Source organism: Bos javanicus, chromosome 1 (assembly GCF_032452875.1).
Source record: "Bos javanicus breed banteng chromosome 1, ARS-OSU_banteng_1.0, whole genome shotgun sequence".
In the NCBI taxonomy this organism is placed as follows: domain Eukaryota; kingdom Metazoa; phylum Chordata; class Mammalia; order Artiodactyla; family Bovidae; genus Bos; species Bos javanicus.
This window is the reverse complement of record NC_083868.1, coordinates 117,490,869-117,509,302: the sequence shown is the minus strand read 5'-3', so window position 1 is coordinate 117,509,302 and position 18,434 is coordinate 117,490,869. Positions and strand designations below refer to the sequence as shown.

Genomic DNA, 18,434 nt, shown 5'->3' with positions numbered 1-18,434 from the left:
GTCTCCCTTTGGGAGAATCGATGATAGTCAAAAATACTGTGCCATAAAAATGTTATCATCTAAGTTCTTTTTTTTTTTTTTTTTTTAGTTGTGTCAGGTCTTAGCTGTGGCACACAGACTCTCTAATTGTGGCTCACAGGCTCAGTAGGCTTAGTTGCTCCACAGCATGTGTGATCTTAGTTCCTTGACCAGGGATTGAACCCACTTTCCTGCATTGCAAGGCAAATTCTTAACCACCAGACCACCAGGGAAGTCCACATCTAAGTTGTTGATCAAGTGATAGAACTCACATATTTTAACAACCTTTAAGATAAAATTTATCTTCATTAAGTAATTTAACTCATCCCCAAACATACCTATTTTGAAAGAATCCAATTAGTTAATTTAGTTTTGCTGTAAGTTGAGTAGGGAACTTGCTGAGTGAGGTAATTCCACTGTATTAGCTCTTTGGGAGCTTATTTAACTATGACAGCAAGTTGATCTAGTGGGTTTAGCATCATCTTCAGAACTGAAGAGTGTTAACCACTTCATACTTTGTTTCAAGGAGTTAAGGTAACTTAATAGTTTTAAAATTCCTGCAACTCAGTAATCTTCTTTATTTTGAATTGAACATGTAAGGGTAAGGTAAACTTTCTTTTAAAACAGTATGTATTCCCATTGAAGTCAGGAACCAAACAAGGATGACTCCCCCCACGCACTTTCTACTATTATAGAACATTCTGAAAGACCTAGTGAGTGTTCTGATCAAAAGAATAAGTATACAGTTTTGAAAGGTGAAAAGCAAATCACCTCAGCTCATACAGATTGTCACAGTATAAACAGCATCCTCTTATAAAACATAATGGAAGGAAAGATTCCATATATGGCAACAAAAAAACAAGAAATATATAGGGCTGATGGGAAGAAAACTAAAACTAATGAAGGGCAAACTAACCTTTCGTGAGAATTTTACAAAGATGTCATTTCTCTCCAAACTGATCTAAAAATTAAATTAGAATGCCAGTGGATTTTCTTTTTTTACAACTAGATAAGCTCATTCCAAAGTTGCTATCAAAAAGTAAACATGCAAGAATGGTTTGAAAACTATGTAAAAAAAGAGGAAGGAAAGAGGGATTCTGATACTATTAAGATATAAAGCAATTGTAATGAAGACAGTTTCGTTCTGTGTTATGGTTAGGCAGATAATCAGTAGAAAACAACAGGATTCAGAAATAGATCCATACTTCTGTAGCCATTGACTTATAATAAAGTCAGCATTTAAATCATGGGTAAAAATGCTGCTCTTTTAATACATGCTTTGGGGACAGTTGGCTATTTGTAACAAAAAGATTTTGCTACTACTTGTTTACCAAAATAAATTCTGGCTGGGCCAAAAAATTATATCTAAAACTATAGAACTAGAAGAAAATGCGGGGGAATTTTCTTCTAATCTTAAAGTAGAATAAGACTTTCTAAACACGACAGAAGTCATATGGGGCAAGTGGTAAGTTTGAGTATATGAAATTATACATTTCTACATTGGGGGAAGAAAAAAGTCCATAAACTAAGCAAAACAAACAATAAATTAGGGAAAAATATTTTTAGAAAAGGGATGATTATGAGAAAAGATGAATTTTGATAGTATATTAAGTATAACAAAGACCAATAATAGGAAATAAAAATAGGTATAAGACAGTAAAAAATAGTCCACAGGACTATTATAGGACACTAAAAAAAGAAATAAGATTATGTATAAGTGTATTAAAAGGTGCTTAGCTTATAATAAAGGAAACCAGACACAGTTTTCCACTTAGTAGGTTGGCAAAGATAAAAATATGAAACAGTGAGTGAGAATGAGGGGAAAGTCTTTGCTATCAAAAATTATTGGTAGTGTAAATTGGTGCAACTTCTTTAAAGGGCATTTCAGTGTACATTATCAAGTAAATTTATGTGTCCTTTGACCAGGCAGTTTCTCTCTTACAGGTGTTATTTGTGTAAATTTACACAAATGAAAAGTAAATAGCAGGGTTTGTAATGGAACACAGTGCAGCTGAATGAGGCAAAGCTCAATGTGCCTTTATGGAAGAATTTCCAAGATAGGAGTATTAAATGAAACAAGAAAGGTTTAAAACTTTTTTTTGTGTATGTGCATTTATGTATTTAAGAGAGAGAAGCTTAATTTCAACAAAAATATTCTGAAATAATATGCAGGAAATATGATAGAGGATTGGTTGTCCTTGTGTCATGGTTGTTTAGTCTCTAAGTTGTGTCTGACTCTTTTGCAACCCCATGCTGTAGCATGCTAGGCTCCTCTGTCAATGGGATTTTCTAGGCAAGTATACTGGAGTGGGTTGCCACTTCCTTCTCCAGGGGCTCTTCCTGACCCAGGGATGGAACCCACATCTCCTGAATTGGCAGGCAAGTTCTTTACCACTGAACCACCAGAGAGGCTTATTTTTGTGCCATGTCTTTTTTGTGTTTTTATTGTTATATACGTATATTGCCTCTCTCAAGGAAAACTATCAATAGTTTAATAATAATAATAGCTGATGCTTCTATGAGTCCAAATTGCCAAAATGTTTAAAAGAAATATACATTAATTCCCACAGTATGTCATGTAAAAAATCTTAATTTTATCATACTGTGAAAGTTTTGGATTTTTCTTGTTTGACTTGTTTACGAATATTGTATGATTTTAACTTGTACTACTAAATATTATATTCCTGTATAGAATTCTTTATCTCTAACAGATTTTATCTTCTTATTCCAGCGAAAAACGGCCCCATCTATGATGTGGTTTGGAATTCTAGTTCTACTGAGTTTTGTGCCGTGTATGGGTTCATGCCTGCCAAAGCGACAGTTTTCAACCTGAAGTGTGATCCCGTGTTTGACTTTGGAACTGGCCCTCGTAATGCAGCCTACTACAGCCCTCATGGACATATATTAGTACTAGCTGGATTTGGGAATCTGAGGGGACAAATGGAAGTGTGGGATGTTAAAAAGTACAAACTTATCTCTAAACCAGTGGCCTCTGATTCTACATATTTTGCTTGGTGCCCAGATGGTGAGCATATTTTAACAGCCACATGTGCCCCACGGTTACGTGTTAATAATGGGTACAAGATTTGGCATTATACAGGCTCTGTCTTGCACAAGTATGATGTACCATCAAATGCAGAATTATGGCAGGTTTCTTGGCAGCCATTCTTAGATGGAATATTTCCAGAAAAAGCAATAACTTACCAAGTAGTTCCAAGTGATGTGCCTAGTGAAGAACCTAAAGTTGCAACAGCTTATAGACCCCCAGCTTTAAGAAATAAACCAGTCACCAATTCCAAACTGGTAAGTAGAGTTTTACTGCTTTGGTAGGAAAAGGTTTTTCAATGCAGAGTTTCCTAGATCTTTTCTTTTTTTTAATTTATTTATTAATTTTTATTGGAGTATAATTGCTTTACAATGTTGTGTGTGTTTTTGCTGTTCAGCAAAGTGAATCAGCTATATGTATATATATATTCCCTTTTTTTTAGGCTTCGTTCCCATTTAGGTCACCGCAAAGCACTGAGTAGAGTTCCCTGTGCTTTACAGTAGGTTCTCATTTGTTATCTATTTAATACATATTATCAGTAGTGTATATGTCAAACCCAATCTCCCAATTCATCCCTCCCCTTCTTCCCCGCTCTGGTATCCATACATCCATTCTTTATGCCCTAGATCTTTTTCTCATGCATGTTTTTGTGTTACTTGGTATCTGATTAGAAGATATAAACTCTAGGGTAGAAATTGTGGAGGACCTGCTGCTGAAGATGGTGAAAGGTTGTTAGCTTGGCAAAGTAATTAATGTAAAATCTTGGGAAAGATGAGTGGGTGTGACTTAACTGGCTGTAGAGTGTGGGCTCAAATTCAAATGCCTGTCAAGCTAGGCTGGTAGTGTGAGACAGTGGTGAGTGGTGGGGAGGGGTGAAGAGAGAGAACATTCCCTCTTTAAAGGCCATAGCAACTGCACAACACTAGCCTTTTGTTTCCACAGGAGATTTTTAGGCCCAGTTTGCCAAAATGTTTGATTTTTCAAGACAAAACAAGTCTGGATGCTTGTATGAAATGCCTCAGTTTTTTTAAGACACTGCTGATCAAACAAAACGCACTTGTCCTTGGACCATTAGATCCTTACCTCTGATGCAAAATTGCGGTTCAAGTATTCGTCAGATTCTGATCTACTATAAGATGTTTCGGAGCTCAGGAGAGAGCATTTATTAATGACATGAGTTTCTGTGATGATGTTGAGGAATAAAGTTACTCTAAGAATGAACAACAACAAAAAATAAAAAAAGAATGAACAACAAAATTACTGGTATTAATAGAAAGGTACTTCCCAGGTGGCTCAGTGGTAGAGAATCTGCCTGCCAATGCAGGAGACACAGGTTCTATCTCTGAGTTGGGAAGATCCCCTGGAGGAAGAAATAGCGACCTACAGCAGTATTCTTGCCTGGGAAATCCCATGGACAGAGGAGCCTGGCAGGTTGCAGTCTATAGGGTCAAAAAGAGTTGGTCACCATGTAGTGACTGAGCACAAGCCCAAGACCATACATTAGGTGTACTGTCCTAATATACACCTAGTGCATGGTCTTGGGCTTGTGCTCAGTCGCTAAGTCGTGTCCAACTATATAGTCACTAAATGATTAGGCACTCAGGGAAGTAGATACTTTTTCAAAGGATAAATATTTCTGTGCTTCACTTATGCCACTTATGTGCTGTGCTGTGCTTAGTATTTAAACATTTTTGTTGCATTGTTATTTAGTAAAAATATATAACGAATTAAGCCCTATTTACTATTTTTGTCTTTAGATTTTTAAAAAGGATATATTAGTCTTAAAATTTGTTCTCTCAATTGAAATTTTTCTTACACAAGATTAAAAAAAAGAAGTGACCTCAACCCATCCTGCTTTCTGAATCTGTGCAAGTTAGCACAAGAGAAAGAAATTCTGAATTATTAATAGTATATATTTTTGTTCTCTGACTCATAAAACTAATTTGTTTTGGTCAGTGGGGGGAGAAAAAATAAAATGGAAAGAATATACTTTGAAAAAAGTGGGAGAAAACTATGTGAGAGCTTCTTAAAACTAAACTTTTTTGACAGTCAAGATTTCCACTAAATTTTTGCTTTTATATATAACCTGGGGATTATGTGACCCTGTCACATCATTTTAGTTGAAGGAGCTACATGCCTATAAATGAGAAATTTTTGTATTTAATTCCAGAAAAGAGCTAAATGGCAAAGAAAATATTGTCAAGAAATTACTAGAAACAAAGATAGCCTGGTTGATAATTTCACAAAGAAAGGGTTACATAGAAGAAGGAGGAAAAAATGTGTTTGGATTCTTCCCCCTGAAGAAAAAAGGTTACTTTTTTTATAAGTAAAAAGTTTATATATTAATTAAAGAAGTATTTCTTGGCTTTCAGAAAAGCTTCACTTTTATATAATGTGTTCATCAAAACAGTGTTAGAGTTAATGTTACTGAAGAAACAAGTTTTATTAGTAAGAATGAAATTGCTGAGTATGGATAGTTTAAAGACAGCATTCAGATTATAGCAAAGTTGAGTAGACACATACTAAAGCCAGAAAAGCCTGTGATCCATAATAACTGTGTGGATTTTTTTCATCTAAAATAAAAGTCTGTCAGTGGCTACATGATGGTTATAGAGTGGAAGAGACTTCATCCTTTCTTATTGCATCTTTCTTAATTGCTTTGTCTGTTTTTGAAGTTCTCATGAGTGAAACTTTTCAACTAAAGCAAGATACTATATAGAAGAGCTCACAATTGAAAGAATGTTGATGTATAACACAAATGTTCAATAAATATTAGTATATCTTAACTATCATTATGAGCAGTGGATATAAAAAAAAGTGAAAGGCTTGCTCTGCAAATTTGTCTCTTCTACAAATATGGATTCTCATATATTCAGTTACTTCAAGTAGGGTATATTCACACATAGAACTTTGATGCTTTCTATAGTTAGTGCAGCTGCTAAGATAAAAATCACCTTATGATTTTTTGCTGTTACTCTGTATCTTAAATGTTTGATCCCTGCCCATTTGATTATGGCACTTGTTAAGTACAACACAGCTCTGAGATCTAGTACTCAGAAAACTTCATGGAGATCTGGTCCTTTTGATGTGCTGAGTATGGATAGTTTAAGAGACAGCATTCAGATTATAGCAAAGTTGAGAGAAATCAATAAGTAGATAAATCTGATAAGAAGTTGAGTACTGTTATTTATACTACATGTTGCCTGAAATTACTCTGGTGTTCCTTTTTTTCCCCCCAGCTTCATTGGAACATAATTTACCTATAAAATTGTAAGATATTTAGAGGGTACATCATGGTGATTTGATATACATTGAAAAGGTTTCCTCTCACCTGGGGATTAACACATCCATCACCTTATTTATTTATTTATTGAGAACATTTGAATTTTGCTCTCAAGGAATTTGAGCTGTACAGTTATGCAATACAGTGTTATCAAGTATAGTCATCATGTTTTACATTAAATCCTTCTTGATCCTACCTGTAATTCACCCTCTTATTGAATGTAGTTAATAATTATAGAAATACCTGATGATGAAAATTTGCTTGTTTTCATTGTACAGTCTGACAAGTTGCTTAGTTTTTTAAAGACTTCTTCATTATGTTAGCTGGATTTATAATTATGTAATTTATTTACTCCTTCCTATTCAATTTGTTTTCTTACTGTCGGTTTTTTTTTCCATTTATCTTCTAATCTCTGATTTTGCAAGTAAAGATGTATCAATTGACTATTTGTGCAAAGGAAATAATTGAGGCAACTGAATTTCTTTTGGCAGTAGTCAGATCCAAAAGGACCACAGAAGAAGCTATTGTTAGTATCTAATTTTATAAAAATCATGTGTCAGTGGTAGTACTAGGAAAAATGCCATTGTTTAAATAAAAATAAAGTGAATTTTGCTGGCTCTTATATAATTGAAAGATATCATATATCAACTAATAGGAAGATCTTTATTAAATCCATCCTGACCATTGAAGTAAACCTGCCACGAGAGTTTTGAAATATTCTTTGTCAGTGAACTTAAGATAAATTTGATAAAATAAATTTGTCATGTACTAGCAAAATTGTATAATTTGTTGTATATGTTTTTAAAAACATGGACTCCATTTCAGAATCATTTATTTGTATTTTCCATAGCACGAAGAAGAACCACCTCAGAATATGAAACCACAACCAGGAAATGAGAAGCCATTATCAAAAACAGCCCTTAAAAATCAAAGGAAGCATGAGGCTAAGAAAGCTGCAAAGCAGGTACTTGGGACACTTATCTTTTCAAACCAAAACAGACCAAACCAGTTAAATTAGCTCTATGCCTTAAAGTTTAAAGAATTGTAGTCCTAAAAACTTGATTGTTAGATTATAAAATGTAGTTGGAGTTAGACATAAGTAGCCAAAATGTCTCTTTTGTGTTTACCTATGAATTTCTCAGTAGTCCTGTATGTGTAACGTGGGACTGAGGGAACTGGGACTGACCTTAAGACCTGAAACCCTGGTGGGATTATGTAGTGTGTTACTTGCAGCAGACTGTTTTGGAGGAGCCTGGGTGACGTAGTATAGTTTGCTTTCTTAAACCATGTGTTTAGGAGAGACCAGAAATTACATGATTATAAAGCCATTTTGTCACTCAGTAGATTGCTACAGGAAATTGTTCAACTAGAAATCTAAATACCAGAAGTATCCAAACAGTGAAATTGTTCTAAAAGAATTTTTTTATATACTTCGTAGTTGAAAAACAACAATTGACAAGTAAATAGTGATGGCTTGTGGCTTATGGTGGTAGTGAGACCAGCTGCTAGAAACATGTGGTTAGTAAAGTCGTGGTAATCACATTTTTGAGGTTCAGACAATTTGGTCTTGCCTATTAATGCTTAGATTTTGACAGTTCTAGGTTACTTGGGTGTTTTGGTAGACAGTTACTATTTTAAGGTACAGAATTTCTTTCATCTTCAGTCACTCAGTCGTGTCCAACTCTTTGTGACCCCAGGGACTGTAGCCTGCCAGGCTCTTCTGTCCTTGGGATTCTCCAGGCAAAAATACTGGAGTGGTTGCCATTTCCTTCTCCAGTACAATTTCATTGTGTAACCATATTCTGCTAAAATCTGGGCTTAAAATATTGGCGTGTTCTTTTGTACACACCAATGATAATGATTTGATATATTTTTATCTCCAGAAATATCTGTAAATAACCCAGGCTTTGGTGATTACAAGTAAAATAATCTAGTCCACGTATTAGACTTATGTAAAAGCAGGACTTAGCCTCTCATCAGAGTGGGTAGGGACCTCTGCTGGTGCCTGATGTTACAGACTAGTAGCTAAGATTCCTTTTTTGTTGTCATTGGTTTTCCAGCTAATGATTATAGGTGTAATTGACAAATAAAAATCTTAAAGTGTCCAATATGATGATATGATATAGGTATACATGGTAATAGGGTTCCTGCAGTCAAGTTAATTAACACATATATAACACATATATTCTGAGGGATGGAGCATTTAAATTCTGCTTTCTTAACAAATTTCAATCACTGTGTTCAGTATAATAAAATATTATCAACTGTAGTCACCGTATTCTACATGATATCCTCAAACCTTATTCATCCTATAACTGAAAGTTTGTACCCTTTCACTAGCCCCTTCCCATTTCTCCCATTCCCCATTTCCTCTAGCTCCCGACAGCCACCATTTCTACTCTCTATTTATGTGATTTTGACTTCTCTCTTTTTTAGATTCCACTTATAAGTCGTGCAGTATTTAACTGTTTATCTTTCTCTTTCTGGCTTTTTGCACTTAGCATAATGTCCTCCAGGTTCATACATGTTGTTGCAAATGGTAGGATTTCCTTTTTATTTATTTTTTTATGGCTGGATACTATTCTACTCTATATATGTTTGATGTTTATATATTACATTTTCTATATTCATTCTTTTGTTGATGGACTCTTGGCTTGTTTCCATACCCTGGCTATTATAAATAATATTGCAACAAACCTGGGAGTACAGATACATCTTTGGGATAATGATTTTGTTTCCTTTGGATGTATACCCAGAAGAGAGATTGCTGGATCATATGGTAGCTCTATTTTTTAATTTCTTGAGGAACTGCCATCCTGTTTTTTACAATGACTGTATAAGATTCCTTCTAATTGAGATTTAAGGGTCTTCAGAAATCTTTTCAACACAGAATCCTATTTTTATGTGATATTTCTTCCTCTTTATCAAAAGATACTTTTAATATGACCATTGCTGGTACTGAGCTAAGTAAATTCCCTTTGTAATAAAATATTAGTCGTTTATTTTGTGTGTTTTTCTGATTCTTGAGTACATGAAATTTTGGGAAGAGGGTTATAGACTCAGTTTTCTAATTTAGAAAAACTAATATTAAAATAGTGACTTTCTTAATGATAGTCCTGTGGCTCTTTTGAAAAAACAATGCGTGCTTTTACTGTAAAACGTAATAATTACAGAAACATTCTCCCACACCCCACTGCATACAGCCATATAATCACCGACACATGTTATTTACTAAAGGTGATACTACTAACCCATCATTGTAGAGTTGCTTTTTGCATGTTTTCTCAGTGAGAGCAAAATGTTTTCTACTTTCAAGATAATTCTATCAATATGCAAAGCATTATTATTTTTTTTCAAACAACTGGTTGAAGTTAGTAAAAGTTATGATTGTGAGGTAGAATGAAGGTAAACAATCTATGATAGGACCTCACCTTAACCAGACCATCTTTCTTATGCCTGACTGTGAATTAAGGAACCAGAAAGGAGTCAGATGTATATAATCTAACCAAGTACTTTTATAAATTTATGGTGATTCTATGAACTTATCATCTTTATCAAAAATAAGTGAAACAAAGAGTTTCATCTTATCATATGCATAGCCTTTCCAGAGAGTGACCAGAATTTAAATACAGTAACATAGACATTTTGACTTACTCTTTGTTTTTTAAAATACGGAGAAATTGTGTCATATTTCACTTAACTTTAATAATTTTTTACATGATATTAATCTTCAAGAAAATTAGAGATACCAAGGGACCATTTCATGCAAAGATGGGCTCGATAAAGGACAGAAATGATATGGACCTAACAGAAGCAGAAGATATTAAGAAGAGGTGGCAAGAATACACAGAAGAACTGTACAAAAAGATCTTCACGACCCAGATAATCACAATGGTGTGATCCCTCACCTAGAGCCAGACAATGTGAAGTCAAGTGGGCCTTAGAAAGCATCACTACAAACAAAGCTAGTGGAGGTGATGGAATTCCAGTTGAGCTATTTCAAATCCTGAAAGATAATGCTGTGAAAGTGCTGCACTCAATATGCCAGCAAATTTGGACAACTCAGCAGTGGCCACAGGACTGGAAAAGGTCAGTTTTCATTCCAATCCCAAAGAAAGGCAATGCCAAAGAATGCTCAAACTACCGCACAGTTGCACTCATCTCACATGCTAGTAAAGTAATGCTCAAAATTCTCCAAGCCAGGCTTCAGCAATACATGAACCATAAACTTCCAGATGTTCAAGCTGGTTTTAGATAAGGCAGAGGAACCAGAGATCAAATTGCCAACATCTGCTGGATCATGGAAAAAGCAAGAGAGTTCCAGAAAAACATCTATTTCTGCTTTATTGACTAGGCCAAAGCCTTTGACTGTGTGGATCACAATAAATTGTGGAAAATTCTGAAAGAGATGGGAATACCAGACCACCTGACCTGCCTCTTGAGAAACCTGTATGTAGGTCAGGAAGCAACAGTTAGAACTGGACATGGAACAACAGACTGGTTCCAAATTGGAAGAGGAGTATGTCAAGGCTGTATATTGTCACCCTGTTTATTTAACTTCTATGCAGAGTACATCATGAGAAACGCTGGGCTGGAAGAAACACAAGCTGGAATCAAGATTGCCGGGAAAAATATCAATAACCTCAGATACGCAGATGACACCACCCTTATGGTAGAAAGTGAAGAGGAACTAAAAGACCTCTTGATGAAAGTGAAAGAGGAGAGTGAAAAAGTTGGCTTAAAACTCAACATTCAGAAAATGAAGATCATGGCATCCGATCCCATCACTTCATGGGAAATAGAGGGGGAAACAGTGGAAACAGTGTCAGACTTTATTTTTGGGGGCTCCAAAATCACTGCAGATGGTGATTGCAGCCATGAAATTAAAACATGCTTACTCCTTGGAAGGAAAGTTATGACCAACCTAGATAGCATATTCAAAAGCAGAGGCATTACTTTGCCAATAGAGGTCCGTCTAGTCAAGGCTATGGTTTTTCCAGTAGTCATGCATGGATGTGAGAGTTGGACTGTGAAAAAAGATGAGCGCCGAAGAATTGATGCTTTTGAACTGTGGTGTTGGAGAAGACTCTTGAGAGTCCCTTGGACTGCAGGGAGATCCGACCAGTCCATTCTAAAGGAGATCAGTCCCGGGTGTTCTTTGGAAGGACTGATGCTAAAGCTGAAACTCCAGTACTTTGGCCACCTCATGCGAAGAGTTGACTTATTGGAAAAGACCCTGATGCTGGGAGGGATTGGGGGCAGGAGGAGAAGGGGATGACAGAGGATGAGATGGCTGGATGGCATCACTGACTCGATGGACGTGAGTTTGAGTGAACTCCAGGAGTTGGTGATGGACAGGGAGGCCTGGTGTGCTCTAGTTCATGGGGTCGCAAAGAGTTGGACATGACTGAGCGACTGAACTGAACTGAATCTTCCTAGAAAATTAGTATTCTCACCTGATTACAAACAACTACATTTTTGTTTTTTTGGACATGCCACCCAGCTTACAGGCTCTTAGTTCTGCCACCAAGGATGGAACCCAGGCTCTCAGCTGTGAAAGTGGACTGCCAGGATATTCCCCCAAACAACTAAATTGAAAAAATTGAGGGGACTTCCCTGGTGATCCAGTGGCTAAGACTGCGTTTCCAGTGCAAAGGACCCGAGTTCGATTGCTGGTCAGGGGACTAGATCCCACATGCCACACCTAAACGATTCTGCATGCTGCGGTGAAGATCGGACCCAGTATGATTTGACCCAGTACAGCCCAAAAATAAATAAAAATAAATAATTTTAAAAAGTTTTTTTTTATGAGATTTCAAAAGTAAATTTTGGTAGGCAAAGTATGTCTCTTCTCCTTTTATCCACTCCTCTCCTTTTTTATTATGAAAAATACTAAACTACACCATATTATCAGAACTTATAGGCTCCTTAAGAGTCAAAACTAAATAATTTCTTTCTAAATACTCTTAAATGCTCAGTAATATTTTCACATAGAAGGTTAGGAATTAACATTTGTGGATTGTAGTGTACGAATTAGAACCAACATGACTCTAAAAAAGAAAAAAATGCTCGAATTCTGCACTGTCTAAAAACTCTCCGGCAGACATTTTTAGATTTGGAGATCTACAAGTGATAGATACCCTGTCCCATGTTCCCCTAGGATGCTTTGGGAGTTTGGAGTATTCCACCCAGAACTCTAAGAGATTCTAGAGTCTTGCAGAATCTGTGTATTCTACTGGGAACTCTGTAAGGAAGAAGTAGAAGCCCTACTTAAAAAGTTTTCCATGGCACAGTATTGCCGAGCTGAATTGATCTGATTGTAAATAAATCTCTATGGGACTTACCCTGTAACATCATCTGTTATATGTACTTGAGTTTATATACTCATAGTTTTGGAGGATATCCAAGAGTGAAACTTCACACACATGCCTTAGTTAGATAAACCCTCTCACATTTCCAAATCATCCATATAATGGCACATCCCCAAATAACCAAAAATCTAGAATGTTTATTGGCTGAAACAGTAATCTCCTCTTTTACTAAGGTCATTTCATTTCTTTCCATTTGTTATTATATAACTAATTATATTTTACATTAATAACATTTTTATTACATTTTGCTAATATTACTAAAATCCTTTTTTTTTTTTTTTGGCTGCATCACGTGTCTTGAGGGATCTTTAGTTACTGGATCAGGGGTTGAACCTGTGTGCCCTGCAGTAGAAGCACAGGAACCTAAAACCACTAGGCCACCATGGAATTCCCCAATATGCTATTTTTTATTTTATTATTATGTTACTTTAAGTTACAGATCTAGCCTTTTGGATATCTCTTGTACTGAAATATTTTTTTAAGCTTCATTATATCTATTATGGGACGATATAACATACTTGAGGCCAGCAGTTCAGTTGCTTTCTTTATATAAAGTGTGTAAAAGGCTATGTTTTCTAAATCATATTTTGTTTTCTAAAAGGCTCTATTTGTTGAAATACTAAAGTGATTTCATTTTTGAAAACTGAATTCTTGAAAATATTTCCTGCAGGAAGCGAGAATTGACAAGAGTCCAGATATGCCGCCCGCTCCTGCCCAGCAAAGCACACCACGAAGTACTATTTCTCAGTCAACTTCCGGGGACCCTGAGACAGACAGAAAAATCAAGAACCTAAAGAAGGTGGGAGGCTTCAGTGAAAAGCACATGTGTTTATTGAAAGAACACATGAGAATTATATAAAGGAAATAGTGTTTAGATGCCTAAAGACAGGCATCTGAGAGGTTTGTAGCAATCCTTGTTGTTGCTTTCTCACCATGAAATACTGTAACTTAGGAATGGTACTGATTTTAGTTTTATTCACAGATGTCTAAGGGATATTAGTTCTTTATTATTGATTTTTAGAGTAATAAGAAATAATGGACATTTGAACATTTTTATACTCACTGCTTCATTATACCCTTGTGAGACAGGTAGGACAGATATTCATCCCATTTTTAAAGATGAAGAAAGAGGCACAAAAGGAAGTTTATTAATTGTCAAATTGCAACCACTGTGTGATGGTGGCCTTGGAGGTAAAATCAGGTTTCTAGAGCGCTTCCCAGGCCACATTACTGAGTTTCTCTTAAAGCTAAAGATGTGGTCCAAGTACCATGAGGTACTGAAATAAATGGTGAAATTAGACATATATTTACATACATGTACATATACATAGATGTACATATATAGTAATATTAAATTTTTGAAAAATACCAAATTTCATGTTCTTAATGTACACAGTTTTATGTTTAATTTTGAAAGTAGTTTGTGCATTCTGAATTACTTATTCTTTCTTCCTTTTGACTCCTGTTTGGTGTTTACAGAAACTGAGAGCAATTGAACAGCTGAAAGAACAAGCAGCAGCTGGAAAACAGCTAGAAAAAAATCAGGTCTTTTCTGCATTTTTCATTTGGGCTCATAGTTACTACCACCCTTCCCCTTTTTATTACAAGCAACTATTTAATCAGATTAAAGAGTATATAGATTTTAAAACTTCTTTTGAAATACGCAAGGATAGGGGAATACGTGGATCATGGTGAATGAGGGAGTCCCTATTTCCTGTGAGACATACTAATGCTGTAGCTGCTGCTTATTATGTTAGACAAATAGAAAATTCTCTTCTTTTCTGTATCTCAGGTCACACTGTCCTGTTTCCCCTTTTCCTTCCTCCTGTCCTCCACACTTTGAAGCCCAAGTGTAGAATGGAAGATTTATTAGACTTAGAGAATGCAGTAAGACAGCTCTGTCTTTTGTCTCCTTAATTCATCAGTTCAGTCGCTCAGTTGTGTCCGACTCTTTATGACCCCATGGACTGCAGCACACAAGGCTTCCCTGTCCATCACCATCACCAACTCCTAGAGCTTGCTCAAACTCATGTCCATTGAGTCAGTGATGCTATCCATCCATCTCATCTTCTCTTGTCCCCTTCTCCTTCCTTCAGTCTTTCCCAGCATCAGGGTCTTTCAAGTGAGTCAGTTCTTCACATCAGATAGCCATAGTATTGGAGCTTCAAGTTCAGCATGTCCTTCCAGTCAGTATTCAGGACTGGTTTCATTTAGGATTGTCTGGTTTGATCTCCTTGCAGTCCAAGGGATTCTCAAGAGTCTTCTCCAACACCACAGTTAGATAGAAAGCATCAATTCTTCGGCACTCAGCTTTCTTGACAGTCCAACTCTCACATCCATACGTGACTACTGGAAAAACCATAGCTTTGACAAGGACCTTTGTTGGTAGTGTCTCTGCTTTTTAATATGCTAAGTTGGTCATAGCTTTTCTTCCATGGAGCAAGCATCTTTTAATTTCATGGCTGCACTCACCATCTGCAGTGATTTTGGAGCCCCCAAAAATAAAGTCTCTCACCGTTTCCATTATTTCCCTATCTATTTGCCATGAAGTGATGGGACTGGATGCCATGATCTTCGTCTTTTGAATGTTGAGTTTTAAGCCAGCTTTTTCACTTTCCTCTTTCACTTTCATCAAGAGGCTTTTTAGCTTCTCTTCACTTTGTGCCATAAGGATGGTGTCATCTGCATATCTGAGGTTACTGATATTTCTCCTGGCACTCCTGATTCCAACTTGTGCTTCATCCAGTCTGGCATTTCGCATGATGTACTCTGCATAGAAGTTAAATAACAGGGTGACAATATACAGCCTTGATGTATTCGTTTCCAAATGTGGAACCAGTCTGTTGTTCCATGTTGGGTTCTAACTGTTGGCTTGACCTGCGTACAGATTTCTCAGGAGGCAGGTCAGGTGGTCTGGTATTCCCATCTCCTTCAGAATTTTCCACAGTTTGTTGTGATCCATACAGTCAAAAGCTTTAGTGTAGTCAATGAAGCAGCAGTAGATTTTTTTCTGGAATTCTCTTGCTTTTTCTATGATGCAGTGGATGCTGCAAGTTTGATCTCTGGTTCCTCTGCCTTTTCTAAATCCAGCCTGCACGTCTGGAACTTCAAGGTTCACATACTGTTGAAGCCTGGCTTGGAGAATTTTGAGCATTACTTTACTAGCATGTGAGATGAGTGCAATTGTGTGGTAGTTTGAGCGTTCTTTGGTATTGCCTTTCTTTGGGATTAGAGTGAAAACTGACCTTTTCCCAGTCCTGTGGCCACTGTTGAGGTTTCCAAATTTGCTGGCATAACGAGTGTAGTACATTCACAGCATCATCTTTCAGGATTTGAAATAGCTCAACTGGAATTCCATCACCTCCACAAGCTTTTTTCATGTGATGCTTCCTAAGGACCACTTGACTTTGCATTCCAGAATGTCTGGTTCTAGGTGAGTGATCACACCATTGTGATTTTCTGGGTCATTAAGATCTTTTTTGTATAGTTCTTCTGTGTATACTTGCCACCTCTTCTTAATATCTTCTGCTTTTAGGTCCATACCGTTTCTGTCCTTTATTGTGCCCATCTTTGCATGAAAAGTTCCTTTGTATCTCATAATTTTCTTGAAGAGATCTCTAGTCTTTCCCATTCTATTGTTTTCCTCTATTTCTTTTCATTGATTACTGAGGAGGACTTTCTTATGTCTCCTTGCTATTCTTTGGAATTCTGCATTAAGATGCATGTATCTTTCCTTTTCTCCTTTGCCTTTTGCTTCTCTTCTTTTTCAGCTATTTGTAAGGCCTCCTTAGACAACCATTTTGCCTGTTTACATTTCTTTTTCTTGGGGATGGCCTTGATCACTGCCTCCTATACAATGTCACAAACCTCTGTCCATAGTTCTTCAGGCACTCTATCAGATCTAATCCCTTGAATCTGTCACTTCCATTGTATAATCGTAAGGGATTTGATTTAGGTCATGCCCAAATGATCTAGTGGTTTTCCCTACTTTTCTTCAATTTAAGTCTGAATTTGGCAATAAGGAATTCATGATCTGAGCCACTGTCAGCTCCCAGTCTTGTTTTTGCTGACTGTAGAGAGCTTCTCCAGCTGCAAAGAACAGAATCGGTCTGATTTCTGTCTGATTGACCATCTGATGATATCCACGTGTAGAGTCATTTCTTGTGTTGTTGGAAGAGGATGTTTGCTATGACCAGTGCGTTCTCTTGGCAACTCTATTAGCCTTTGCCCTGCTTCATTCTGTACTCCAAGGCCAAAGTTGTCTGTTACTCCAGGTATCTCTTGACTTCCTACTTTTGCATTCCAGTCCCCTATGATGAAAGAGACATCTTTTTTTGCTGTTAGTTCTAGAATGTCTTATAGGTCATCATAGAAACCGTTCCAGCTTCTTTAGCATTAGTGGTTGGAGCATAGATCTGGGTTACTGTGATATTGAATGGTTTTCCTTGGAAATGAACAGAGATCATTCTGTCATTTTTGAGATTGCCCCCAAGTACCTTATTCATATCAAACAACAAATTAGACCTTGTCTCTAATCTGTGTTTTTTAAATCTGTGGTGACCAAAAAATCTGGTAAAGTCTCAGGTATATTCTTTCTCTAAATTTTTTCTCTTTCGCTATGTGCCTATTGATCTAATAATTATTTCATTTCCTGTTTAATAACTTTATTGTTTTAAACTTTTCTAGTTGGAGAAAATTCAGAAAGAGAAAGCCCTTCTCCAAGAGCTGGAAGATTTGGAACTGGGTATTTAAAGATTCACAGAAAGCAAGCTGGTTACCAGAAATCATTGCAAACGTATTTTCTGTTAAACCCATCAGTGTACATAGATATATCCATGTGCCCACATTTAACGTTCACTTATAATTTTGATCATTTATCTAAGATTCTACATATCTATACGATTACTTAATATGTCTGTTAAATTGATTTTTACATCCTGCATTCTGTATCATGTCAACATATGATATCAAAAATAGACATATGATTTTCTGTTTAGCTAAGCTTGACAGATTGAAAGACTAATGTCATTGTTTTTTAGTAGGAGACAGTATTTACCATATAAATGAATAAAAATATTTTAATTTTAGCCTTTGTTGACTCTAAGTTCTTCAATTAACAATTTCTTTATTAATTTACAAAGACAAGTTTGGGAAATTTTTCCTTTGAATATATAACATAACTATCTTGATCCTAAAAGATTATATGGTTGAACATTAAAGAAAAGCCTTAAAATCAGGTTGTACTAAATATATTAAATTGTTTATATTATTGGTAGTATTTGAAGTAAAGTTTTTCTGATTAGTTTTAAAATATCAACTTTAAAAAAAGAAAATAATAAAACGTGATATTTCAGATAATAAACCTGGCCATTTAATGATAAGGTAATATTTTCTAAATGTGAACTATGATTATTTTGCTGTAGTTGTCTTGATTGTTGTGGTTGTTCACTTATATGATGAATAAAAGTTGTTCACTTATATGATGAATAAAAGATGTACTGGTAACCCAAGACATTTAGCTATCAAAACTGATTTATATTTGGTTTTGGAGTCTGTTACAGCTACTTTTTTTTAATCTGATTTACATTTGAAGTTATTTTTATTACATTTACATTGATACAGGTTTTAATTATCCAGAGCTAATATTTAAGCTAAGTAAAAGAAAAGAATCTAGGAATACTCTGAGAGAGATATACAGGTAACTGAGCTTCCTGAT

At 35.9% G+C, this 18,434-nt stretch overlaps 1 protein-coding gene across 1 annotated transcript in view; it reads left to right on the top strand.

Moving 5' to 3' along the window:
* EIF2A (eukaryotic translation initiation factor 2A) overlaps positions 1–18,228 on the top strand; it is a 41,836-nt gene extending 23,608 nt beyond the window's left edge. The window contains exons 10-14 of the mRNA XM_061418972.1: positions 2,750–3,321; positions 7,198–7,311; positions 13,389–13,517; positions 14,198–14,263; positions 17,405–18,228. Of these exons, the coding sequence (XP_061274956.1) occupies positions 2,750–3,321; positions 7,198–7,311; positions 13,389–13,517; positions 14,198–14,263; positions 17,405–17,470 (947 nt within the window). The 3' untranslated portion in view covers positions 17,471–18,228. The remainder of the gene's footprint in view (positions 1–2,749; positions 3,322–7,197; positions 7,312–13,388; positions 13,518–14,197; positions 14,264–17,404) is intronic.
* Positions 18,229–18,434: the final 206 nt, after the last annotated feature.